Source organism: Marmota monax, unplaced genomic scaffold, assembly GCF_021218885.2.
Source record: "Marmota monax isolate L192 unplaced genomic scaffold, Marmota_monax_Labrador192_F-V1.1 WCK01_AAM20220418_F8-fsc00051, whole genome shotgun sequence".
Classification (NCBI taxonomy): Eukaryota; Metazoa; Chordata; class Mammalia; order Rodentia; family Sciuridae; genus Marmota; species Marmota monax.
Window position 1 is genome coordinate 4,358,248 of NW_026695202.1, and position 26,895 is coordinate 4,385,142.

General features: G+C 44.6%; 1 protein-coding gene across 1 annotated transcript in view; it reads right to left on the reverse strand.

Moving 5' to 3' along the window:
• Positions 1 to 13,022: 13,022 nt before the first annotated feature.
• Nuak1 (NUAK family kinase 1) overlaps positions 13,023 to 26,895 on the reverse strand; it is a 66,760-nt gene continuing 52,887 nt past the window's right edge. The window contains exons 5-7 of the mRNA XM_046429255.2: positions 22,490 to 22,609; positions 19,951 to 20,083; positions 13,023 to 17,436 (exon numbers count right to left, since the gene is read on the reverse strand). Coding sequence (XP_046285211.1) covers positions 16,295 to 17,436; positions 19,951 to 20,083; positions 22,490 to 22,609 — 1,395 coding nt within the window. The 3' untranslated portion in view covers positions 13,023 to 16,294. The remainder of the gene's footprint in view (positions 17,437 to 19,950; positions 20,084 to 22,489; positions 22,610 to 26,895) is intronic.

Below are 26,895 nucleotides of genomic sequence, written 5' to 3' on the forward strand. Positions count from 1 at the left end.
AAAACACACAATGCCTAAAATAAAACTTGAGTCTATGAATTAAGAACAGAAGAAACACTAGGAAAAAAAATAGCACAGCATACTTGTACCAAGTGATCTATAAGGAGGAGAAGGAAGAAGGGGAAAATAATTTAAAAATGTGAATTCATAATGGCAAATTTTGAATCCAAATTTTGAAAATCCAAATTTTAATGAAAACTATAAACTTAAGAGTTGTCAAAACTTCGATGCAGAAAAACAGGAGAAAATGAAAACCTGATCAAGAAAAATTCCAATCAAATTGCTGCACAGAACCAGAGGCCTGTTGTAAACAGAGAACACAGAGAAAAGTGATGGCAGGCTTCTCATCAGAAACCACGCAAACCGGAGGTACAGAATGATTTTTGGGGGCACAAAATTGTTACCTGAAATTTAATAGTCACTGAAAATGTCCTTTAAACATGAAGTTGAAATAAAAATTTTTAAAGGCCCACAAAAGCTAAAAAGAAGTTGTTGACCTTTACAAGAAGAAATGTCAGCAGGTCTTCAAGAAGAAGAAAAATGGTACAGGGGAAATCCGGATCACAAAGGAGTGAAAACACAGCAAATATGAGATTGTGGACAGTATAGAAGATATTTCCTCCATTTATATATTTTTGTTTTAGTTGTAGATGGGTATAATATCTTTTACTTATTTATTTTTCTGTGGTGCTGAGGATCAAACTCAGTGCCGCACACTTGCTAAGCAAGTGTTCTAGCACTGAGCTACAACCCCAGCCCCTCCTCCATCTATTTTCAAGATAATTCTGTTTATTTTGTTTAAAAGATCATTTAAAAGGTAATAATTTAAAACAAACAACAGTCACAATGTCTTGTGGGGTCTAAAACATAAGCAAAATGTATGATAAGAATAACAGGGGAAATGAAAGTGTACCATGACATGATATTCCTCATTATGCATGAGGTAGCATAGTATTATTGACAGTGGATAGTGATAAGTTAAAGATGGGTATTGTGAGCCCTGGGGCAAAGCACTGAGGACTAGTTAATACCCAAACCAGTAGAGAGAGAGTAGAATGATTAAAAAAACTCTCAACTACACCAAAATAAGACAGGAAAAAATGGGGTAAAGGAGCCAAAACACAAAGTGAAAGATGGTAGATTTAAATTCATATATCAGTAATGACATTAAGTGGTCTTAATAGCCCCATTAAAAGGAGGACATTTTCAGACTGGATGAAAAGCAATACCCAACTATATTCCATCTCTTGGAAGCCCACATTAAAATAAAAGCATGGATTAGACACAAATTAAAGAATAAAAGCAGGGCACAGTGACACACACCTGTAATCCCCAGGAACTAGGGAGGCTGAGGAAGGAGGATCACAAGTTTGAGGCCAGCTTTAGCAAATAGCAACATCTTGTCTCAAAATAAAAAATAAAGGGGTTGGGGATATGGCTTAGTAGTAGGGCACCCCTAGGTTCAATCCATAGTTCTGAGGGGGTGGGGAGACAAAAAGGCTATTACTGTGCAAACACTAGTCATATACATGCTAGAATGGCCATGTTATCTTCCCACTTCATTGAAAGTAGTATTTATTACTTGATTTATAATGTTGAAGCATTAGTTTAACAAGGATACCATCACTATCATAAATGTCTGCACCTTATAGCTCAGCTTCAAAATAGAAGAACAAGCTGAATAAGCCAGGTAAAGTGGTGCATGCCTGTACTCCCAGCAACTTTGGAGGCTGAGACACGAGGATCATAAGATTGTGGCCAGCCTCAATAATTTAGTGAGGCCCTAAGCAACTTAGCAAGACCCTGTCTCAGAATAAAAAATAAAAGGCTGGGAATGTAATTCAGTGGTAAAGTACCCTGGGTTCAATCCCCCGTATCCCTCAAAAAATAAAATTAAAATTAAAAGAATAAGGGCAGTAGATAATTCCATAATAATAGATAGATGCTTCAAGAGGTTCTTCTTTGTTGCCAGAAGAAAAGCACCAAAATTCAGTAACCATCTGTACTTAACTGACACTTACTAGATCAATAGTACAACAGCTGAATAGTCTTCAACTGAACCTGGAACATTCATTAAGTTAGACTAGACATTAGGAATAAAACTAGTTTCCATGAAGTCAGAAGGATTCAAACTAAACAGTGTTACTCTATCATGGAATTAACTTAAAAATCAATAACAGAAAGTTATCTGGAGGAAAAAACCCAAATATTGTGAAATTAGACCACACAATTTTAAATAACCCATAGAGAAAAGGAAAAAAATCAATAAGGGTATCAGAAAATATTATAACCAAATGAAAATTAAAACACAACATGTCAAGATCTGTGGGATGCACCTTGAGCAGTTATGAGACAAAAACATGCAGCTTCCAACACTGATATTTGGAAAGAAGGATCAAAATTGATGACCTCAGCTTTTTAAAGTCTGCAAAAAAGAAAAGAAACACCAAATTAAACCCCATGTGGAAGGGCTAGGGTTGTGGCTCAGTGGTAGAGCGCTCACCTAGCATGAACAAGGCCCTGGGTTCAATCCTCAGCACCACATAAAAATAAATAAAATAAAGGTATTGTATTCAACTACAACTAAAAAATAAATATTTTTTAAAAAACCCAAGTGGAAGGGGAAAATGTTTTTTTAAACAATATTTTAAAAATGGATTAATCCAAAATTTTATTCTTTGAGAAAAAAACAATAGAATTGATAAAATTGTAAGAAAACAGGGAGTGGGAGGGAGGGAAAGAGATAGGAAGAGGAAGAATGAAAAAAATGTTAAGAAACAAAGAAGGTTATCACTAGAAATCCAATAAAAATTAAAAAGGAAAATAATAAAGTCTTAAGGAAAAAAATCATGCCAAAAATTGAGAAAACCTAAATGCTTCAGACTAATTCCTTGACAGGCATGTGTCATCAAAAGCAACTCAGGAGGAAACAGAAACCTAAATAGCTCTAGAGCAAGCAGAGGAATTCAACTCATAATTTAAAACCTTTCCACGTGAAGGAAATTCCAGGTCCAAACAGCTTCACTGGAAATGAAACCAAGTATTTTATGAAGAAATAATACCAGGCGAGGGGAGCAGCAGCTCAAGACACAGCGCTGGCCTCGCCTGCACAAGGGCCTAGGTTCAATCCCCTGCACCAGAGAAGGTAGGAAGAGAGACGTAATAACAACAGTCCTACACAAAGGCTCTGGTCAAAAGGAAGGAAGAGCACAAAGCCCAACCCATTTTAAGGTCAACATTATGCTGATAACAAAACCAGACAAAGATGTTACAAAAAGGAGAGAGACAGAAAGAGATCTATTAACCAATATCTCACATTTTAAAAAAATCCTTTAAAAATATTAGCAAATCAAAATCCAATGATACATAAGGAGAACAACACAACATTGATAATGTGGAAATTATCCTAGGAATGCAAGGTTGGTTTAATATTCAAAAAATCAATCAATACAATCACCTAGTAAAGGAGAAAAAGAATCATATAGTCATTTTAATACATTCAAGGAAAGTACTTGACACGCTTCTACTAGTATTTATAACAACCACAGCAAAACACTTCTCAGCAAACTTGGAATAGAGAGGAACTGTTAGAGTCTGTAAACAAGTCAGGATGGCGCCTGGCAAATGTTAGAATCTGTAAACAAGTCTGGATGGTGCCTGGCATTTTGCCAGAGGGAGTGGTTTGTGAAGTAACTCCAGTGAGCCATTAAGTGTGGAGATTCCTTATTGGTTGAATGATGTATCTAGTTTATGCTAATTAAGATAAGCTGTGTGGAGTGTATAAATACCTCTGTTGTCCTGCAATAAACGGCTCCTACTCCTGCTGTATCAATCGACACAAGTCGTTCGTCACCCCCCATTATTTTGTTGCAGCCAGACTGTGGCAAGGAACTTCTTCCACCTGGTAAAGGGCATCCATAGCTACCATGCTTAAGGGTGAAAGACGAGTGTTGTCCTTCAAGTGCAGGAACAAGGCAAAGATATTCACTCACTCTGTATTGATTCAACACCATATTGAAAGTTCCAGCACTAAATGTGTTTTGTTATAATGAGGCAAGGAAAGAAAGAAAAGGTTAATAGATTAGAAAGAAAGACGTAGAACACACATTATATGTAGAAAACCCAGCCATATACAAAGAAAATTCTAAAACTTCAAAAGACTACTAAGGACTATTAAGTGAATTTAACATAGTCATAAAATTAAACTATATTTTTCCATTTTTTGGTGCATTGTAGTAATAGATAATGGTGTGATTTAGTGTTACATATTTGTAGATGCACACAACAGTAAAACAAAATAATCTGGCCAATATCATTTCATGGTATTTCCCCTCTCCCTCCCCTCTTGCCTCCCCCTTTCCTCTACCTCGGCTCCTTATCTCCCTTAGATTTTCATGAGATCCCCCTGGAACTTTCTCTTTCTTTTTCCTCTCCAGTTTCCACCTATCAGAGAAAACGTGGGACCCTTGACTTCCTGAATTTGAATTTGTCTTATTTCACTTAACATAACGGTCTCAAGTTCCATTTTCCTGCAAATGACAGGATTTCATTATTCTTTAGGATCAAATACACCTCCATTGTGTATGTATATCACATTGACTTTACCCACTCAGCCACGGACAAACACCTAGACTAGCCGCACAGACTTTGGCTGTTGTGAATTGTGCAGCTACAAACACGGGTATGCACGTATGTCCATCATAAGGATGTCTTTAATTCTTTAGGATAGATACCCAGGAGTATTATAGCTCCATCACACGGTGGTTCCATTCTTAGTCTTTTGAAGAAGCTCCATACTGATTTCCATAGTGGAAAATGCTGAGGGAAATTAAAGACACAAATAAGTAGCCTACAAATTGCGTGACTTAATACTGTCAGCATGTCATGTCATTGCTCCACAGATGATGCATAGATTCATTTTAATCACAGTCAAAACCTTAGGCTGGTTTGTAGAAATGAACAAGTGAATTCTGAAATTTATTTGGCAATACAAAAGAACTGAAAGATCCAAAATAATTTTTAATAGAGGAAAAAATTATGAGACTTCAAGATTTGCTATAAAGCTCCAGTAACCTACAGTGTGATTTTGGCAAAATGGTTGCTAAATTACTGACAAAGAACAAAGGGTCTAAAATAGACCCCACACATCCAGGCTTAAGTTTCTGACAAGTACTACGTCAGTCTAATAGAGAAAGTGGTGTGGTGTCACTCCTGCGATGGGGAACCCCACGGCGGCCAGAGGCGGTGAACTACGGACACTTACAGTAACACAGAGGAATCTCAAAAATACTGTGCTGAATTGAAGAAGGGAGACGGGCAGGACTCGAGAAGACATGCTTCCATGCATGTGAAATGGATCATCTAGCCCAAAGTGACCGAAAGCAAGTTAGCCTTTTGGCTGCAGCCAAAAAAATTGCATTAACTGCAAAGGGGCATCAGAAAAACTTGGTGTGTGATGCAAATTTCCTATGTAATGATTGTGGTGGCAGTCACACTGGTGTCTATATTTTCAAAACTCCTCAAAACTGAACACTTTAAAAAGGGGCGTGTTTTATGGTAGGTAACTTCCGCTTCCTGAAAGGCACACATACATAACCTCCTCGTAGTTACATGCAGACTGGGAATAATAATACTATTTTTTTGTACTAGGGATTGAACCAGGGGTGCTTAACCACAGAGTCACATTCCCAGCCATTTTTTTTTAGCTATTCTATTTCTTTTTTTTTTTTGAAAAAAGGTTGTTGCTGAGGGCCTTGCTAAGTTGCAAATTTGACCTTGCAATCCTCCTGTCTCAGCCTCCAGAGCCACTGGGATTACAGGCGCACACCACGGTGCCTGGCATACTATCATTGATAGTAGTAGTATAGTAGTAGTGCTAGCAGTCGTATGGGTTGTTGTGATAAAGAAAAAGAAGAAAATGCAGGCCCAAGTCCAGTAAAATCCAGAATAAAAGAGGACCACTCCATGACAAGTGCCCACCTGCTCCAACCTGCTTTGTGTGTTCATCACATCACCGTCCGACACGGTGCAGGATTTGTGTGTTGTCTGCCGCCTTTGCTCATCCCTAGAGTGGTCTTCCTGGGGGCCAGGACCACCTCTAGTCCCCACTGAATTACCCTACACCTCCAACAGCACTTGTAGCAAATATTGTTTGAGTGACTCAATTAATAAAGCGGGGCAAAAAGCATTTCTTATAAGGGGCAGAGCGCTTCTGAGCCTAAAAGCAATAGGGAGCAGGACTGTCAAAATGAGCCAAAATACACCTGCTACTTATGCAGTGAAAATCCAGGGGCCTTGGAGAAGCTATTTCCACTTGCACAGCATTTGGGAAGAACAGCAGGGGGCTGGGCCTCACCAGAGCCAAATTTGATATTTCCAGAAACTTTTTTAGCTGGTTGGTACCACATTAGTATCTTGAAATTGGCCATCATGGGCGTATCTACGTCACAGAAATTGGCACATCCTACAGATACCAGTGCTATCTCCTCACATCCTGGCCCTGCCACCCAGATGCTCTGACCCCAGAGAGCTAGGTGCTAAGCATTGGCCAGCACACCCCTCGCAAGGGCTATAGCGCTCAGGACTCTCTTAAAGGGGTTTCCATGACTTACTCTTCCAACGAAGTCTTCTTAAGAGGCACAGAACGCACATCAAGTGGAACCGACCAGGTTGACTGTTTCTTTTCTCCTCTCCACTTCGTCTCCTGTGATTATCCCTTAGGAGGACTCCAAGAACAGTGTTCGAACATCACTGACCCAATCCACCCCTCCCTTGGCAGACGAGGGAAATGGAGTCCAGAGGGGGAAAATAAATGGATTAAAATCCCAAACAGCAGAACCGAGAGCCCCTGACTCTGGCTCAGTGTGGGCATCTATGCTGGACCAAGCCCGCCAGCTTCTTATGGCTTGAAAGGATGGTTCTCAAACCTGGTGTGTCTGGCACCAGGCCAGACAAGGAGACCATCCAGGTGGGCAGAGGGTGTGGGCTGATCCAGGGGTCCATGCCAGAAGATGCCATGGTGGTCACACTCAAGGAATGAGCATGAAGCTAAAAATGAAGGCAAAGCAAGAGAAGGCAGAGACGGCTTGGCAGGGAGGAGAGGGAGAAAGGAAGCCGCGAGGTGCAGGCTGTGGGCTGCCAGCAACCTGGCGGGCACTGAGTGCATCCCTGGGATCACAGGGAGACCGCCCAGTGTGGAAGACACAGGACAGGCAGACCCTCGTGGAAGCACTGACGGCAACTGCACTGGAGCCTTGGGGAGCACTCGCCTCTTCTGATCTCCACTCCATTGGGCGTCCTCTTCCAATCAGGAGCCAACGTGGCCTCACGTTCCACCATTCCAAACCCCGAAGGTACCTGAGTGTGAGGCTACGGGTTGTTCCTCTGACCCCCAGCCTTCCGTGTCCCTTCACTCCATCATGATGGCATCCCGCTCTATGTGTTTATGAGCAGTCAGTCCAGGCAGGGCCCCCGGCCAAGGACCATCTGCACTTCACAGGGATGGAACCCACAGCCAGGGCTCCTCTGGAGCAGACCAGCAGGGCCAGTTCTGAGGTCTGCATCTGGCTTTCTGCTTTGCACACAGGCTTTTGTCTGGGCTCCAAAGCCTGATGGCTGAAGCTTCTGGAATGCCCTCGGCACTGCTGAATCAGATGTTTTTCAGCTTCAGTGATTCACAAATTCCAATCTGCAGAACTTTCTCGGGCTAGCTGTTCTTTGGAGCCCTTTTCTCCAGCTGCCTCTGAAATGGACTGCCCCCAACCCTTGGTTTCGCAGGACAGCGAGGTGTTCCTCTGGAGGACCAACTTGAGCCAATGCCTGGGACATCCCCCTGTTCTGGGCTGGGAAAACCGGGTCCTGTGTGATGGAAATGGCCAGGTGCCTGACCCCAGGCCAGTCTGCACAGCCCAGCCCGGCATCCTGTCTCCACGTGGCTCTGAGCAGATTGCTGTGAGCTGGGGCACAGGAAAGAGTACGTGGAGCCTTGTTGGGCTATATGAATACACAGCTTTGAGCTCAAGGCTCCTGACCCTGAAGGCCCCGGGTCCCTTCTAGTGAGTTCTGAGCCATTACAGATGCTCATGGACAAAGATGAGCCCTTTCACCTTACTCCACCCCAGAATGGCTACAAAACTCAAATCATTCCACTAATCCACCCGTTAGAGCTGGGTCTTCTAGAAGGTGACATCCGTGGGAGTAAGGGGCAGTTGTTCTGCTCTCCATATTTCTTTGGAGAATGTACTAACTTGGGCCAGTGTCTTCCTTCCTGATCTGCTCAGATCCTGCAGGAAAATGCTTTTTATATGAACAGGGATGGTGACAGGCTGGGGCTCATGGTCAAGGAGACTGAGTCGCAGCAGGATCATCACAGATGCTCAACAGAGCAATTAACAGCATGAGCTCAGAAGGAGGTCAGCCAGGCCCATATTTGAATCCAGCTCCATATTTGAGAGTTGGGCGATTTGGGCAAGTTACTGCACTTTCTCAAAGCTGTTTCCGCCTCTGTACAAATGGAGATAAGGGAACATTAAAAGAGATGATATACATTTTAAAGGGCAGGCACAGAGTACTGCTCAGGAAGTCCTTGATTAATACAAACAATAATCCCTTTTCTTTGTGCTGTGAGCTCCTCATGGGAAGCAAAAATAAGCTGAGACAGAAATATTGTAAGTGTTCCTCTGATGTCATTTTATTTTCCATGTTTCAGGTTCTATAGACAGGAAGACTGTCCGTGAAGCTCGTTGGGGCTAGTGGGATATGGGAATAGCCGACACACACCACAGCCAGCCCTGATCTTTAAAGGTTCCAGCATGTGCTGTCTCTCAGTCACAGAGTCACACATGTAGAACCCTGTGATGGCAGAGAGAAGCTGGGAGAAGCTCAGGTACCCGTGGGCCTACTTGAAAGCCACATGAAAAGAGAGCCACCCGACATGTACTGGACTTAGTGAAAGGAAGAGACGATTGCTTTCTGTATTAGACCACTGACATTTTGGGGATTATTTGTTACTTCAGCATAACAGAGCCTATCCAGACTAATTCACCAACAAAAAACTAGCACAGAGTGTGGGCCAAAGAATGTAGGCCAAGATGTAATGAATATTCACTCATTCCCCAGTCAGGTAGAGATGAGCACCATGAACTTTTCATCAGGAGAAAAATAATTGTCACGATTTTAAAGTAAATTTAATTGCTATCCTCCCCTACAATCTCATAATGGAATCAGACAATGGTACTCTTATGGGCAGATCTAGTGACACCAAAACATTATTCTGAACTTTGTGTGTCTTCATATAATATCACTGCTGCTCCATTTCCAGGCCTCAAGCTTTGCATGACTGTGTTGTGGATTAAAAACATCCTTTCCATAAATTTCAATAAATTGGCAGTGAATTTTTGCAATGGAAACATATTCTCATTTAAAATTGCACATCACAGCATATGTCTCGTCTGGGGACCACCTGTTGAAGGAAGCCGCCATTTGTAATTAAGGATCCAAAGTCATAAATGATCACAGTCAGACCATACTAGACTGTGGCCACACATGTTTAACAAAACACCATGCTCCCTGGACTGTGATTTTCCTATGTCAATGAACCAGAAATTAACCCTGCAAAACTGTGTTTTGAAGACCCCAGGACCTTGGCACATACAATTCCCTCTGCCTGGAGTGCTCTCTTTTCCTATGGCTAGTTCTTCATCTTCAGATCTATGACCAGAGTTTACCTCCTCTGAGATGCCTTCTTTGACAACACTTTCCATGGGAAGTAACCTCTCCCTTCTCTATCCCTGCACCCCATTCATTTCCTTCATAGCACTTATTTCTACATGTAATTTGGGATATTTTATTCATTTACTTGTTTATTGTGCACTTCTCCCACCAGACCTTAGTAACCATGAAATCTATCCCACCTTTAGGATTCCAGGTAGATGAGCTTTATTTTATTTTTTTTTTAAAGAGAGAGGGAGAGAGGGAGAGAGAGAGAGAGAGAAAGAGAGAAATCTAATATTTATTTTTTAGTTATCAGCGGACACAACATCTTTGTTTGTATGTGGTGCTGAGGATGGAACCCAGGCCGCACGCATGCCAGGCAGGCGGCTACCGCTTGAGCCACATCCCCAGCCCAAGATGAGCTTTATTAATAAAGCCCAGGTAGTGTTTTAACCAATTTCAGTTGAATTTTATGATTTTATAGATGACCTTCTAACAAATATATCTACTTTATGTAGTATTACTACTGCTGTCTTCATTGGGGTCAGCCATATGAATTTAAAATCTTATATGTACCAGGCACTGCTCCGTACTTTATTTAATGTAATCATTGTAGTAACTCTAAAAGTTAGGGATTGCTTAATGCTGTTTTATAGTTGAGTATATTAATGCTAAAATCCTGTAATTAACGTGGGTTACTCCTTGTCCGTTCTGCATCCCTTTGATGGATCTGCATTCCCAGTGTGTGAGTCTAAAGGAGATGTCATTCAAGTACACCACAAAATACTAGGCACATGATCCACACTGGCCAATCACAGTGCCTCTTCCCCTGGACTCTGACTGGGCCAGAAGGAGCCATGTGACCCAAGGAAAGCCAATCACAGTCCTTCCTTGTTCCATAACAAGTAGGACAGTAAGAACCCCCTGACTCCAGATGACATTCTAAAAGGATCTCATAAACTTACTGTGGCTAAGAACTATCTTGCTACCCCATGGAGAGATCCTAAGAAGGAAGTTCACAGTGAGAGTGAATGATGCAGCCAATGAGTTCCCTTGAGCCCCTGGATCCAGCTGTGCCTGAGACATAATTCTTGGAGTTTTTAGTTCTGTGAAGCAGAAATTCCTCTTGGTACTTAACATGGTCTGAGTGAGTTCCTGCCACTTGTCACCACAGATGCAGTGAGTATCATGCAGAAGTTCAGCAAATGTTTTCTCAATTTTCCTCCTTTAAGTAACCACTGTCCATTAACTCCACCAACAGTTGACAATATGTCAACCTCTGCCACTGTGGTCACCCCATTCCCTTACTGACCTTCATACCTCCCATTTGGTCCAGCCACTGAGCTGAGCCCAAGCAGCTCCCTTGGTCTGGATGCAGAATTATGTCTTTCCAAAAGGTCTCACTTTCCAGCCCCTTCCTCAGCAAATGACTGCCCCGGTAATAATGGCAGAGACTGCAGCGAGAATTAAGAGTCTGCAGATCAGACACGTTGCCTTTAAATACATGTCAAAAAGTCAATGCATATTGCCCTGTAATAAAGAGGATTACTATTTCCCATTCATAATGAGCTTTAGACTCAAGATATAATAGATAACTTCACAGAAACTCTCTCATTCCTTAGGAGCCCTGTTAGAAATCGGTAAGAGAACAATTAATTGGACAGTTGAGAAAACTGAGGCCCAAGGAGTTGTAGCAATTCAACTCAGTAAGGTCAAGTCCAGACTGGAATTGGAACCTTTCCATTGCAGCCCACCATGAGAGGCACCGACATGTTCTGATCCAGTAGGCCACCATCATCAGCATCCTCTCCCCAGTCCTTGATGATACCCAGCACCTGGTCAACTTAGCCAATGAAGTTCCATCAGATTAGCTTGCCATATAAAATATGGGGTGCCTTGTAAAATCTGAATTTCAGGTAATGAATTTTTTTCAGTATAAACATGGTCCAAATATTGGATGGGGTACACTTACACTAAAAAATTACTCATGATTAAATAGGAGACCAGTGAATTAGAAGGAAATGAAAGAGAGGAAGGAGGAATGGGAAAAGGGAAGAACAGTGGGATGAATCTGACCCAGCTTTCCTACGTACATACATGAATACACCAGAGTGAATCTCGCCTTTTTGCATATCCATAACGCAGTAATTTTAAACAACTATAAATGAATAGAAGAAAGGTCAGCAGAAAGGGAACGAGGGGAGGGAAGAGCAGAGAAATAGGAAGTACTGGGGACTGAATGAGAGCAAATGATATTCTAGGTATAATTATGTCTAAATGAACCCTAAGATTATGTTTCACTAAAATGCACTAATTAAAAAATGCCCTCAAAAATTATTCATGATTTATCTGGAGTTCAGATGTCACTGGGCATCCTGTAGTTTTGTTTGCTATTGTGCTGTGACTGAGGTTCTTCCAGAAGATGAACTGTCATCTCTTTGCAAAGTCAGAGTTTGCTTGCACAGACCTGGAAACACCACCCCTGGGTGCAGAGCACAACTCTCACGTCAGGGTAGAATTTGGTTCCATTTGATAGGATGGCCAGGATCCAGGGATTCCTCAACCTCACCCTACTGCTCATTCTTTCCAAGAACTTTCTAGGGGGTCCATTCATGTAAGAAATGGTGGCAAAATGAGACTGGAGATGCTATTATAAGCACAACAGTGGCCGCTTCTAAGAAGACATAGCCATTGCTCTTGACCCTGATCAATCAAGTTAACAATCCGTCTGCCCTGGGAGAAGAGGACAGTGCTTGGGAGGGGGTGGGCAGGGAAGCTCAGGAGCACACTGGCTAAATGGTTAGCTTTCGATGACACTAAAGGACCCTGGCCATTCACCCCTCTTGGAAACTATAACCGAGAAGATGTCAATTGGGAAATTATTGGGCAAGTCAAGGTGGTCACACAACCAGGGAGGAGAAACGTGAAACATGTGACCACGCTCATCTGATGTTCCTCCAGGAGACCAGAAAAGGACACATGTGCTGTCATTTCTTTGGCCAGACTTTTCTTGCATGGATCCAGCAGAGCATGACTCTCTCCCGCTGGTGCTAGGGTAGGGTTGGATGTCATGTGACATTAAGGAGAATAAAGCCGGTGTGGAAGGAGCAGGAGAGAGAGGATCGAGTTCTCCAGGCTCCCATTGCTCTCCAGTTTTGGTTCCAGCACGTGGTGGGCTGCGGTCCCTTCTGAGGACTCTGAATAAACTCCCCCTTGGTAACTGAGCCCACCTGGGTCGATTTCCAGGACTTCCATCCACTGTGTCACTTCCTTGACTGAGAAAGACGAGTAAATAAAGAAGCAAGTCCCAGTTCAGTTCGTTGCCATTTATTTAATTTAAAAATAAAAACAGAAACAACCAAAAAAAAAATAACAAAACAAAAAATCAGTTTCCAATGAAAAATACAAACACTTTGGGTGGTTATCCAGCTTTTTTTTTTTCCTCCCCATAGGCTGTTCTCAAACCAATCAAACGAGTGAAAACCAATTTTGACTGGAGCCGTAAAGCACTTTGCACCAATTAAATTACACCAATATATTATTATAATACCTTTGAAATGCCTTTCAGACCAATAAATAAAAAAAAGACAAATTCAAATTAAAAAGTCAACTTTTTATTACCAAAAAAAATAGAAATTAAATAAAAAGTCACAACACGGATTCTTTTTTTTTTTTTAATGTGCAGTCAAGTTTCTCCTTCTCTCTCTCCCCCCCTTTTTTTTTTTCCTTTTTCTCCTAGGAATGATACCATGCCAGTAAATCCCTACAGAACATTTCCAGTTTGGCAATAAGCAGTCAGTCGATCATTCACATTTGTATTCAAGACAGCAGGCCTGGGCAAAACGCCTGAATTTCACCCTGGAAAGTGCTCCTCGAAGAAGCAGCACCTGGTAACAGGGATGGAAATTCAGAGGGTACTTAGTATTTTCCTGTTGCCTGGGGTCTTGAAGCACTTCCTGAAAACTGATCTTGCCTTGAAATTTACCTGTAAAAAGAAGTATAATTCTACCCCTTTGGCAGATGTGTAAACTAAGACGCCAAAAAAACCCCACAGAGGCAAGGAAGGACCAGGAGAGCGGACGTCCCATCTCCTGCTTCCAAAGCAGGTCATCAAACTGTCCTCGCCTGTGACTCCATGGAAATGGTCCAAGCACAACTTCTTTGGCTGGGGACTGGCTGGTGGGGTGACAGAGCTTGGTCAGGAAGCAGAGCTTTCAGAGTTTTTCCTTGAAAGGAGAGCTGACATCACATCCAGAAACCAGAGGATGTCAGAAGAATGTCGGAACTGGACAGAGCCTGAGAGACCAACCAACCCCACCCACCCTGCAGCCCTGCTGGAGAGGAGAACAGCCCCCACGCAGCAGTGCCCAAGGCCACCAGCCATCTAGCGGCAGACCAGGTCTGGACTCCGAGTCTCTGCCTCTGAAGGGAGGATATCCTTTGCCACGATGCACCAAGTTTATTGACAAAAGAGAACATGCAGGTGTTTGGGAGGCAGGAGCAGAATGATTTTCCTTAATAGTGTCATTTTCACTTAAAGATTAGAATCATGGAAAATGCTAAGCAGATGCAATCACTTGGCAAAAGGGAAAAACACATTGGCCGGTAAGCAGGTGGGTGTTAACACCTAAGTCACACGCCAGCTGTCAGCGAGGCCGGGTGTGATCTGGGACCAGCAGTTTGGCAGGAGAGGCTGGTCAGAAAAGACTATAGATCAGAGGCCAAGATAGAGATAGAGATAGATAGAGAGAGAGAGAGAGTGAGAGAGTGCTCAGAGGCTGCAGGGTGCCCTCCACGCACCCCCATGCTCCCAAACACAACTGGCCCTCTATAGATCTTTGTCGCTTTTAAACTCTACTGGAGTTGAGCAAGGGGTGGAACTGAATGAAAGGAAACTAAGCAGCTTCTCATAGCACATGGCTCAGCCCGACCTGAAGGAAAGCACAAGCCAGAACCATCTCCGGAAGGCAAGGGCGATGTCATCCTAATGAATGTTCTTAGTGAATTCTGGTTTTTCTAACGATATCCCAAGATCAGTCCTCACAGCTGTTAAGTGGCTATGAAACCAACCACCTTGAAATAAGGATTCTGATTTTCCTAAGCCTCTAGAAACTAGAATCATCCCAGAGAGACGGGTAATTTCAGAGACTGTACCCTCGAGATGTCCCCTGTGGGAGTGCTTGTCAGCTATGATCTGGCTTCCCAATGCGCTCAGGGAGTCCTGCCACCTCTCTTCTGCCTCCTCCAGAACCATCTGGATGACTCCTAAAGAAATATTCTTCTCCTCTCTGCTTCCTTCTCACCCACTCGGCTCTTCTGACACCTTATTCGTTTAAATGGATCAAACTTTCTTTCTCCCTAAAGCCCAGGAGTTGGTGTCAAAGTTCAAAACCATGACAGAATACTTAGATTTGGGGAATAAAGCACCTTCTGTCTGACTTTCCTTTCTTCATCCAAATATTCCACCTACGGGCTAATTCCCAGAAGCAAACTCCTCCACCTTGAGGGTTCTCTACTGGGTGCATGGGAGACCACTTGCTATCTGTGGACAGAGCCAGTAACTGAGCCAGGCAGTCATCCTTTAGAAACTGTGGACAATGTCACCTCCAATCCAAAGCAAAAGGCAGCGTTCCAGTTACTATTAAGACATGAGAGAAGAGACAAGCTGCCCCTTGCAAGTGAACTTCCTCTTCCATTCAACTGTGCAAAGGCCACAGAAGGCCTTGTGCGCTAGAATACGCCTTCTTTCTCCCTGTCCACTCTCTTGCTGAAGAGCAAGACACACAGCAAGGAGACACAATCACCATGGGCTGACTCTGTGTCCCTAGCAGAGTTCAGAGCAGTCTCTGCCCAAAGCCCTGTTTTCCATTCAAGGTAGAGTAGCAAATTAACAAATGCCACAGTAGTGGCATGAAGAGTTAATGTAGATCCCACAGAATGCTTTAACCTAATTCCCAGGGCTCACCCAGGTCAGAGATGACAAGTACGGAGCATGAATGCTATTGCCTCCCTTTCCCTTCCCGTGGCAGCCATCACTATTCAATCACAGCACTCTGCTGCTACTGAAACCAACACACCCAATAGACATTATCAATCAATCACCAATTCAAGCCCGGGTTGCTGAAATCTTGCCAGCCCCATGCAGTCAGATCAAGCTTGCTAATGTTAGAAGCAAAGGAGCAAGCTCTTTGGGCTCATCCAAAGCAGATGGTCCTGGTTTCTCTTGCCTTCCTCCAAAGCATTCGGATGACTTCTAGGGAAATGCCTCCTTCCCCGTCTGCTCCCCACTCCCACCAAGCGCCAGCCAACACCACCCTCCCTGGGCAGCTGGTCCTCTAGGAGGTGCCGTATGCGAATGCCAATTAGGACCCAAATTCTGACTAGCAGTTGGCAGAACTGGCTGGGCGCCTGCTTCTCCCTTTTAGGTGCTGGCTCAAGGCTGTAAACTTGGCCAAGCCAGATGGCGCCAATCCCTTTTCAGTCTGTTGTCCCGGCCAGCAGAGAGGTAACCAGCCTGTTAGCACAAGCCCTGCGGCCCTTCCTCCCTCGCCCCCACCCACCCCATCCCCGGTGCCCTGGAGGGCTAGTTGAGCTTGCTGCAAATCTCCAGCGCTTTCTTGTAGACCTGAGTCACGTCATCCATGTCCGTGAGGAGGGAGAAGCTGCTGTCTGCCAGCCGGTTCCGGTACCGCTTCAGGTACTGGGGCCGGGGCCGGTTGTGGAGTCCTTCAAAGTCCTGGATCTGGAGGAAGTTTTCAGCAGAGACGCAGCTGCGGATGCGCTGGCGGGCGGGGCGGTTCTCCTGCAAATCCAACAAGTCCAAGGAGTCACTGGACAGGACACTGTCGTCACTGATGACACTGGAGGGACGGCTGTAGCTTCGGGAGAGGCCCTCAGCGGGGACACCGGGCTCTGTCAAGGATTCCAGTGTGGGCACTTCGGGGCTGGCGAGAGCCCGGTCGGTGGCGCCTGCTGAGTATTTGCTGCTGTGTTTCAAGATGCCCTTCCTCCGGCAGGACAGGCTGTGAGAAGCCACCCTGGCCAGGTCCGGGGGGCTGGGGGAGGGGAGGCCACCGCCCATGGCCTCGGTACTGTCCAGCAGCTCTGAAGATTCGCTGCGCTCTGGGGACGAGTAGTAACCCGATTCCCTCTGCTGGGTCTTTTTCAAGATGCCTTTCTTGGGCATGGTGGCCGACTGCTTGGGACTCAGTTTCCCTGGCACATCTGCTTCGGGGGAGCTCGGGAGGGGCACACCAGTCCGGCACAAGTCCTGCTCCATCTTAAAGGAGGGCAAGGTGGGACCCACGACCCCCTCGATGAAGCCCGTGCTGTGGGAGCGGTGCTCACTGTTGCATCTCTTCTTCAGGATGCTCTTGGGCCTCTTGGAACTCAGCTTGGAAGGGCTTTCAGGCACCGAGTCCTGGCCAGACTGGGCAAAGTCATTCTCTTTCTTGGATTTCTTCAGCGACCGCTGTCGCTCCAGCATGACCTCGGGTTTGGCCAAGCCCTTCACCTTGGCTTCCGCCTCAGCCTGCAGCCCGGTGGATCGGTGGTGCCAGTCAATGATCCGCGCCAAGAGCGGGGACTCGGAGTCGTGAAGGGCGTCGCAGTCGCAGACGCTGCTCTTGTAGCCCCAGTTCACCCACCAGTGGTTGGCAATGTCCTCAATGGTGGCCCGGCGATCGGGGTTCACCATCAGCATCCACCGAATGAGTCCTCGAGCATCTAGGGAACGAGAGACAGAAAAAGTCAGGCCATTGCGCGGGGGCTTTGGAGTTGACCAGGAAAAAAAAAAAATCCACTTGCAGGTCTGGTCCAGCTACATGTTGGAGCGAGAAGCCCAAGCCTTTCAGACTGCACATCAGAAGCAGAATCAAGACTTGAAGCACAGGCCATGACATCCTGGCCTGTTCTTCCATGAGTGAAGGAATGTCATGGAACTACTGAACTTCTGTCATCTCAGGCCTTCATCAAGTGCCAAAGAATTCAAACCCAACCCAGCAGGGACCCCTACTCTTTTGGTGAAAACCATTTTACTCCAAGGAAAAGGTGTCCATCACCATGGCTTTTGTCACTCCTCTGAAGGTGGACTCATCCAAACACAGCGCTCGTGGTCACTGGGAAAAAGGAGTTGGAGGCAGAGCACAGAGAGGAGCTCCTCTGTGCCAGGAGTGGCTCTTACCTGACACACCTAGACAGGGAGAGCCGCTGTCCCCAAAACTGGCCTCACCCTGAGGTCTTGGCCAGCTTCTGAGAGCCACACCCAACGAGCTCACCTCTTTCCCTGTCTGACATAAGTGGCACCTGTATCCACCGAGCTATGGGTCAGACAGCAGCTGACCTGTATCTGCTACTAGGTGTTCACAGCCCATTTGGAAAAAAAAAAAAATTGCAAATTTCTGCTGCCAGAGAACTGGGGGAAAGGCCCAGAGAGATGTTCAGGAGACTATAGAACATTATTAGTGACTTCCACAGCTAATAAGTTGACTTTTAGGATCAAACCATGCAGCCCCCCACAGGAGATGAATTCTATCTTGGGAAGTTGCCGCCTCCCTGAGCCACTCGTACATCAATGAGTAGCTGGCAAAGACCCAGCAATGGGGCTGGGGTGAGAGGCACCCCTGAAAAGCAATAGAGTGATCCTTCAGTCATTCAAAAAGCATTTCCTAAACCCCTACAACGTGCCAGAGATTTCACTGGCACCAGTTAGCTAGTGAGGTAAATAAGAACCGCCACAGAAGTCACCCTGAAATTCCCCCAAAAAGAACAGACTGGTTTATTGAAAAAACACACAGACAGATAGACATGTGCATATCGATATAGACAACAGTCAGTCCTCATTATCCACGGATTCCATATATGCCAATTCTCCTACTCACTAAAATGTATCTATCCCACAATCAAACTTCGCAGCTCCGTGGCCGTTGTTTTTGCACACACACGGAGCGTGAAGCATTTGTCACCCGTGCACACATGTGCCAGCTTTGGGACCATAAACGACTGTCCCTTTCTCAGCCTACTTGTGCCATGTTTTTCACATTTTTGCACTTTCTGCTGTGATTCTGCCACTTAAAATGGACCTACACAAATTACTGAAGTGTTTTCTAATGTTCCCAGGTGCAAGTGTCCCCAAGTGCAAAAAAGATTGTCCTGTGCCCCGAGAGGGAAAAAAAACATACATTACATGCTTTGTTCAGACAGGAGCAAAAGTGCCATTGGCCATGGAGTTTGAGGTTAATGAATCAATAATATGTATTAAATTAGGGACTTTAAAAATAAATATACAAAAATAAGATAAGCATTGATCAACAGACAAATACATTGTGGTTGAAAGTTCACGGACATCTGACTGTATTTTCCCTAGAAGCAGTGGTTCGGTGGGATTGCAGCAACTTTAAGGACGTAACTACTGTGGATAATGAGGATTGACTGTGTGTACATTATGTACATAACTGAAATGCCTGCGTTAACCTCATTCCACGGTGGCCGCCTGTATGCTCTTACTGTCCACACATGTGGCTTTCCCATGAAGAGATGGAGCTTATGACCTGGGTTGCTTTAACCAGTAGAGCCTGCTGGCGTCCTAGCCAAGTCAGTAAGAACACTGGCAGCTCCTTCTCCCTCCTTGGGAAGCTCCCTCCTTCTTAGAGCCCGGTGCTGCCACGTCCAGGCTCTATCCTGGAACGACGGGCCGCAGGGAGACACCACGGGGACAAGCACTGAGGGGTGCGATAGTCAGCCCCAGCAGCAGCCCCGAGCAAGGCCAGAGAGCCCTGCCTGACCCAGAGACGGGGGGATAAGATCACACAGCAGTTGTTTGAGTTTGTTTTGGGAAACAGGAGAGTCGTGACGCAACCAGAGACAGTGAAACAGAGCCCTAAGCCAACCTACGCAGAGGCACAACAGTCAGGTGACGGGCACCCTCGTGGCACTAACAGTCCAGGGAGGGTGGCTTCTATGTCTACATGGCTGGAAGGGACTTCATATATCGTAGAGAAACTGAATCCAAGAGGCTGACTTGCCCAAGTTCACACAGTGAGACCAGCCCCCGGGCTGCTATGCGGAACATCTGCTCAGCAGAGTTCACCTGGGAAAGTCTGATAAAGCAGCCTCACGAGCCAGCTGTGCCAAAGACAGCTCTCCAGAAAGATGAATGAGGAAGGCGGGCGGCTCACGACACACAGATAAAGCAGAGTGTGAGCCGGGCAGGTGAGCTGACCCCCTCCACAGGGCACGCACCTGAGGGCTGCGTCGGCTCCCGGTACTCTCCGCTGCTGATCTGCCGAATGAGGTTTTTGTGATCGAAACCATCGAAGGGCATCGTTCCGTAAACCAGGGTGTAAAGCAACACGCCCAGGGCCCAGCTGTCCACCTGGAGCAGAGAAACAGGACACAGAGGAGCTGAGAAGTAGTTTCCTGGGATGCGTTCCAGACCATCAGCATCACAGCATGAGAGAAGTCACCCCCAACGCCCCCAGGAACTGAATGTAGCCCCTGGCAGACAGGATCCCACCACAGCCTGACAACTGATCATAATGCAGGCCTGACCTATTGAAGAATTTTCCTAAGTAGGTTATCTTCTTTGATCCTCACTGTAGTGAGGCAAGCAGGGCTTGGATTATTCTCAGCCCCATTTGACAGATGAGAATACAGAGGCACAAGGCCGCTACAAGGTTTCTCCAAGGGGTAAAACTGGGACATGTGACTCTTCGTTCCTAATATGGGAATCAATTCCTTCCTGTTTCTTCTTCAAATGGATTGGGGAGGCTTCCAGTGGAAATCTTACAAGAGTCAGGCACACAACCAACATGAACAGAGAAAGAAAGAATTTGGGGTACGATGCACAGTGCTGGAGATACACTCACTGTAGAAGGCACCCACCCATCTCGGATAGGCCACCTCTCCTTGGATCACTGCTGCCATGTAGAAATGAGGGCCCACCACCACCACCACCTTTTGTTTTCAAAGAGAAGTCAGAAACCACACTTTTCTATGAAATCTCCCAATTATTAAATGTTTGTTCAATTTTTTATAAGGACAAATGTGGCCAAATAAAGCCAGATCAGAGATCGCCAGCTTGTAACCTCGGATACCGATCATCACCAAAGCAGCACTCATTGCCTAAGATAAATTTACAGCATTGAGTTCCTGCAATTTTGTAAACTAAACCCCATGCTCCTCCCTTACAGTCTAGTTTTAAAAGACTTTCTCTTTGGGAATTGGTGGAGACACTGGTATCCTTCTCTTCACCCCCCAGCCCTGCCCCAAACACTCTGGAATAGATAAATATTTAGAAGAAAACATTTCCACACACTGAGCAGCTGCTATTTAAAGGATATTAAGTGGATGAACCTCTCTGTAAAGAGAACCATCTTAAAAGAGAATCATCACCCACAACTAACCTACTTTCAAAATAACCATTTTATACGTATACATCTTGCAGCAGCCCTGAAAGCTTTAGGCATACAGAGGAATACATCTCTCCTGAAATAGAAGATGCCACTAAAACATATTTCCTAAGTGAAATACATGTCCTGTTGTTGGCGGGACTGTAAATTAGTACAACCGCTACAGAAATCAGTATGGAGGCTCCTGAAAGACAGGCATGGAACCACCATAGGACCCATCTGTCCTACTTCTCAGTATTCATCCTGAAGAAGGAAAGTCATCTTACTACTGTGACACCCACGCTTATAGCAGCACAATTCACAATAGCCAAACTATGGAACCTGTCTAGGTGTCCATCAACAGATGAACGTATAAAGAAAATGTGGTGCATATACACAATGGAGTCTTATTCAGCCATAAAGAAAAATGAAATTATGACATTTGCAAGAAAATGGATGGTATTAGAGACCATCATGTTAAGCAAAATAAGTCAAACTCAGAAGGTTAAGGGTTCCTGTTTTCTCTGATATGCAGAAGCTAGAGAGGGAAAAGGAAAACAAAGGTGGAGGTGGATCTCCAATAAATCAAAGGGGAGATCAACAGAGGAAAGAAACCAAGAATGGGTGGCGGAGGGCGGGGAGCGCTGGGGAGGGATGCTGGTCAAATTACTTTGTCATATTGCGTGCACGTATGAATATGTAACAACAAATCCCCAAAATATGTAGAAGTGTTAATGCACCAATTTAAAAAATGTGGAAAAAAAGAAAAAAGAAAGAAATACTTATGCTATTAAAATTATGTGCAAAATAACATTCACTTGAAGAGTCAGGGGTTTCTTCTTTCTTTGCTCATTTGTTCTGTTTGTTTTGATACAATATGGAAAAGCTAAATATCCAAATCTAGGGGAGATTATAAATATAATATATCATATTCATACAAAATGACATTATGTCATTACAAATCATTTTTTAATGATAATAAATTTGGAAGATGTCACAATATAATTTTAAGTTAATAAAGGGTAAGATAGACTTTATTTATGTGTATATATATGTCACGTTATGGATATCTTGCCCTTTATTAACTTGATCTCAACTATTTTTAGATGATCCCAATTATTTCTGTGATCTCAATTATTCTTGAAGTGCAGAGGTCTACACTGTAAAACTCTAAAAGAAGAGTCGCAAAAATATTAAGTTCCTGTCTCTTGGTGGGGGATGGCATGCAACTTTAGTTTTTCTTGGGCTTTCCTGGATTTTATAAATTTTCTCCCAGGTGTAGATTTTATTGCTTTTTTCATCATATGAAGACAAGTTTTCTCTGCTTCTCTTCTGGAATTTCCCAGATCCAGTTCTTGCCTCACCCCCTGTACACCAGGCAGCCTGCTTACCTCTGGCCCTCGGTAAGGCCTCCCATTGACGATTTCGGGGGATGCATAGAGGGGGCTCCCGCAAAATGTTTGCAAGAACCTGTCCTTCTGGTACAGGTTGGAGAGCCCAAAGTCAGCAATCTATAAAGAGAAGAAGACCCAACAAGACTTGTTAGCATTGGCCATCAGTTCAAACCAGTTTAAACCAGTTCAAAAGAGAGCAGATGAGGGCACCTGGGCCATTTCCTCTCTAGTCTGAGTCTCCATCCAAGGACAATTCAGCACTACAGGGCCAAGGTTTCCCAGCACCCATTACTAGCTCCACCACATTTGCAGACCGCATGCTCTGTTACTTACAATTACTCTTCATATGGACTCTCTATTGAACTTTGAGACTTGCTCTGAGAAATAACTCCCACAAAGTCACCTGCTTGATATTTCTGATGAACATTAAAGCATTTATAGCTTCCCCACCATCTGTGAAGTACATGCTCCAAGACCCCCAGTGAATGCTAAAACCTGAGACAGCTCCAAACTCTATACATACTGCATTTACCCCATAAATATATACCTATGGTAAAGTTTAATTTATAAACAGGCACAAAAAGACATTAACAATAATATCTAACAATAAAATAGAACAATTATAAAAATATACTGTAATAAGATTAATTGCCAGCATCATATTCTTGTATTCTAGGGCCATGATTAAGTAAAGTAAGGGTCATTTGACACAGATATTTCAACACTACAATAGTCACTGTGACAAATAAGATGGCTACGTGAATGATGGATGGGTAGCATATACAGTGTGGATCCACTGGACAATGGCATGATTCACTTCCCAGACAGGATGCAAATGGATGGCAGAGGATTTCAACACAATACTCAGAATGGCACATAATTTTAAATACACAAAATTGTTTATTTCTGGAATTTTCAATATAATGATTTTGGACCCTGATTCACTGTAGGTAACTAAAACCATAGTAATTGAAACCCTGAACGAGGGGAGATTATTGTATGACTATTAATTTAAAAACTCTCTCTCCATGGTCTATCCCAAATCACACTGCATCTGTGGTAGTATGGGCGTCACACTGTGGGAAATTCTGACCTACACAACTGAGAGCACTATTTATCCACCCACACTCGGGTCAGAGCTCTATTTGACCCAATATAATGTGCACACAGAGCATCAGGCTTTGAGTCCTCATATTTCAGCCTAAACTCTGTCACTGAGCAGGTCACTCGGCAACTCTGAACCTCTGCTGAGCCACCAGAAAATAGGAATCCATGATCCTACCCTGTTCTAGCTCATGGAATTAATGTGAGAATAAGAAAGCAAGTCAAGACCTTGAGAACAAAAGTGCTTCATAAACCCCAAGTTTTGTGCACTTCACCTCACATCAGTTGTACCGCATGCTTCTTGGGATCATTCTCTTCTCGGGTTTCTGGGAGTGTTTTATTATCTTTACAGTTGCACTTCCACATGTAATTATGTACATACATACAGAGCATGTGTACACATACATACACACGTACACATCTGTACACTATACACACGTATATACACCTACATACACATATTTGCCTTTCCCACCAGACTCTGAGTCCCCTGAGGCACTTGGCAGGTGCCACATCTTCCCCTCATCTCTGTCATCACCCAGTGCTTAGCACCTGTCCCTACCCAAGAAACACTTGCCACCAAGCATTATATTTTGAACAGTACGCATTCTACTTTGAAAATCACAAGCTAATTAACAGACAATGCAAAAAGATAGTAATAATAATAAAATTAACTGCTTATTGAACAAATCATGATTCACAGGCACTGTTGTATTCTCTAATCCTATAAAAACCACATTCATACAACAATGTGAATGTCCTCCATGCTGCTGAACTGTACAGACAAAAATACTTTAAAAATGGTCAGTTTTACATTATGGATATTTTGCCACAATTTAAAAGAAGGAGATGAGGTTCTCCTTCTAAGATGTAACTAGTAAGCGGCAATGTAAACACCTGTGTCTCTGGGCCACGCTGCCCTGGGGCCACCTGCATATTTCAAGTCAGACTTGCACACAGAGTCCCTGTGGGTTTCTGCCATTCCCCAGGCTGGTTTCCACTGGAGGCTTATAAGTAAGATGAGTGACTCGCATGCCCAGAGAACAGCCCAGCCTGAACACCACTGAGGCTCTGTTCTGAACGAAGCCCCTAGAATAAGCCTATTTTATAAAAAAAAAAAAAAAAAGTCATCCTTGAATGAATGGAATGTCATTGAAAGCAGCTGGTGTACAGCCACCCTCAGAAAAAACACATTCTCGGGGCTCAGATTGCACTTAATTGCCCCGAATTCCACTTTCTTATCAAGGCCCCTGACTCGCTCACAGGAAGTAGGTTGGGAGCTTTATGAAGTGTGCCCTGTCAATCAGAAGAGGAATGGAATGAGTGCAGTCCTGGGGATCCCAAGAGGTCCCCAGGCTTCAGCCTCGCTCTGGCTGCAGCCACAGAGGAGCTCACGGGGCCCAGGGCACGTAGGCGCTTCCAAACACACGTGCACACTGGCACCGAACAGGGAGGTTCCGGTGGGTCTGGGCACCCTTTTTGCTGGGCTGGAGAGTGTGTTTACGTTGTGGCCCACTCCCATCCTCACAGACTGATGTTTATCAGCCTCTCCTGTAAAACTGTCATTACTGCTGACACAAGACTAATAGAAATCTAGATTAGCCCATGTTCTTGGCACTTGAACGGAAAAGCAGTATTAATCAACACACGCAGAGTTCTCAAACCCTGAGCCAGTCAAACGTGGGCTTTAGCTCCAAGATTTAATGCCACGTGGAGCACCCATGACCAGAGGGGATGTGGCCACTCTAAAAGCCTCAGTTTCCTCATCTGTAACATGAGGGCAGGAAAATTATCCACCCGACAGTGACGTGGTGAAGCTGACACAAAGTTCATAAAATGCTTACAGCAGTAACTGACATAGAACTGGAACTAAATGAATATTTGCCTCCCACCTTTAAATCCAGAAAGTTAATGTATTTGACGCAGAGCTTATCCCAATATCAGAATAGCCACAGAATAGAGAAGGTTAGATGCCAAACCATCACAGAATTAAGCAGCTTTGAATTGCAAAATGATACATTAATCATTGCTGGGTTCTCTTTCTGTCCTTTGACCTGAGTCAAACAGAAGGCCTCAGGTGGGCCACAGTGGGTCTGGAGCCCCTCCAGAGAGGTGTCAGAGAGAGCAGGCCTCCGCCTCACAGCAACCGGATCAAGCTGGAATTTAATGATGCTCTTGGTTTCTGTTATATTTATTTTTGAACTTGTCTTCTATTCCTAATAGGTGATACTGGTTTTTCCATCACAAGTAATTAATTAGGGTTTTTTTCCAATAAATATCACTTGAAAGCACCACCTGAACTAAGTGAAAACACCAAGTCAAATTGCAAAAAGGATATTAGAAAAGGCAGAGGGAGGGAAAGCTGAAGTCCTGGAAATATTAAATGTCAACGGAATAAGACAAAAACAATCATCCCAGAACTGGTTTCCACATGAAAGGGCCCTGATGATGCTCATCCTGACTTTTGCTCTGGAAATGAAGCAGCAGTTCAGGGTCCTAAGACGCTTTGCTGAAGGTCACAAAGAAGAAAACCAAGCACATGAACATGGGGGTCTCCGCTGTCCAGGTTCTCTGTGACAGAATGTGAGCTGTGTGTTGAGGGGACTCCCAGCAGGGAAGCCACCAGGCTCTGCTTGAGAGCAGCGCCTTGCCGCACCCTGGCGAGGTCTGTCTGCAGAGAGGTACCAGCTCTGCCCGCGCTTGTGCGGCCTGTTCCCTGCCTGGTCCTGGTTCAGAGCCTCCTGGTTCTATGAGTGGCGCTGCCCATCCACCTCTCTGCAGAGGAATGGGAAAGTCAAGGCCCCTGGCCCGAATTTTAGAAGCTTTAGTTACTACCAATCCTCTCTAGAGGGGTGCCCAGCTCATGAAGCTCGGAGTTTAAAAGACAAATTAGGGAGTAATTTGTCACATTTCAAAAGGATTAACCTCGCTAGAACCCAGGGGCACCCTGCAGACAGGGCACATATGAAACAACCCAGATGCAAAGAGACACATATTGTCTGATCCTATTGATATGCGGTCCCTCAAGTCAACAAATTCAGAGAGAGAAAGCAGAATGGTGGCCGGCAGGCTGCGGGGAGCAGAAAGCTCAGTGCTGGATGGGCGTGGAGACTCGGCCGTGCAGATGGACCACGGGGCAGTGATGGTCACACAAGGGTGTCAACCTGCTTCATGCCCTGTGCCGTGCACCTACAGACAGTAAGTTTTATGCTACCTGATGTATATTTTACCACCATGAAAAAAGGATTAACTGCAGATCACTGCGAATAACGAGCTCACCTGGTAAGAAAGGGAGCATC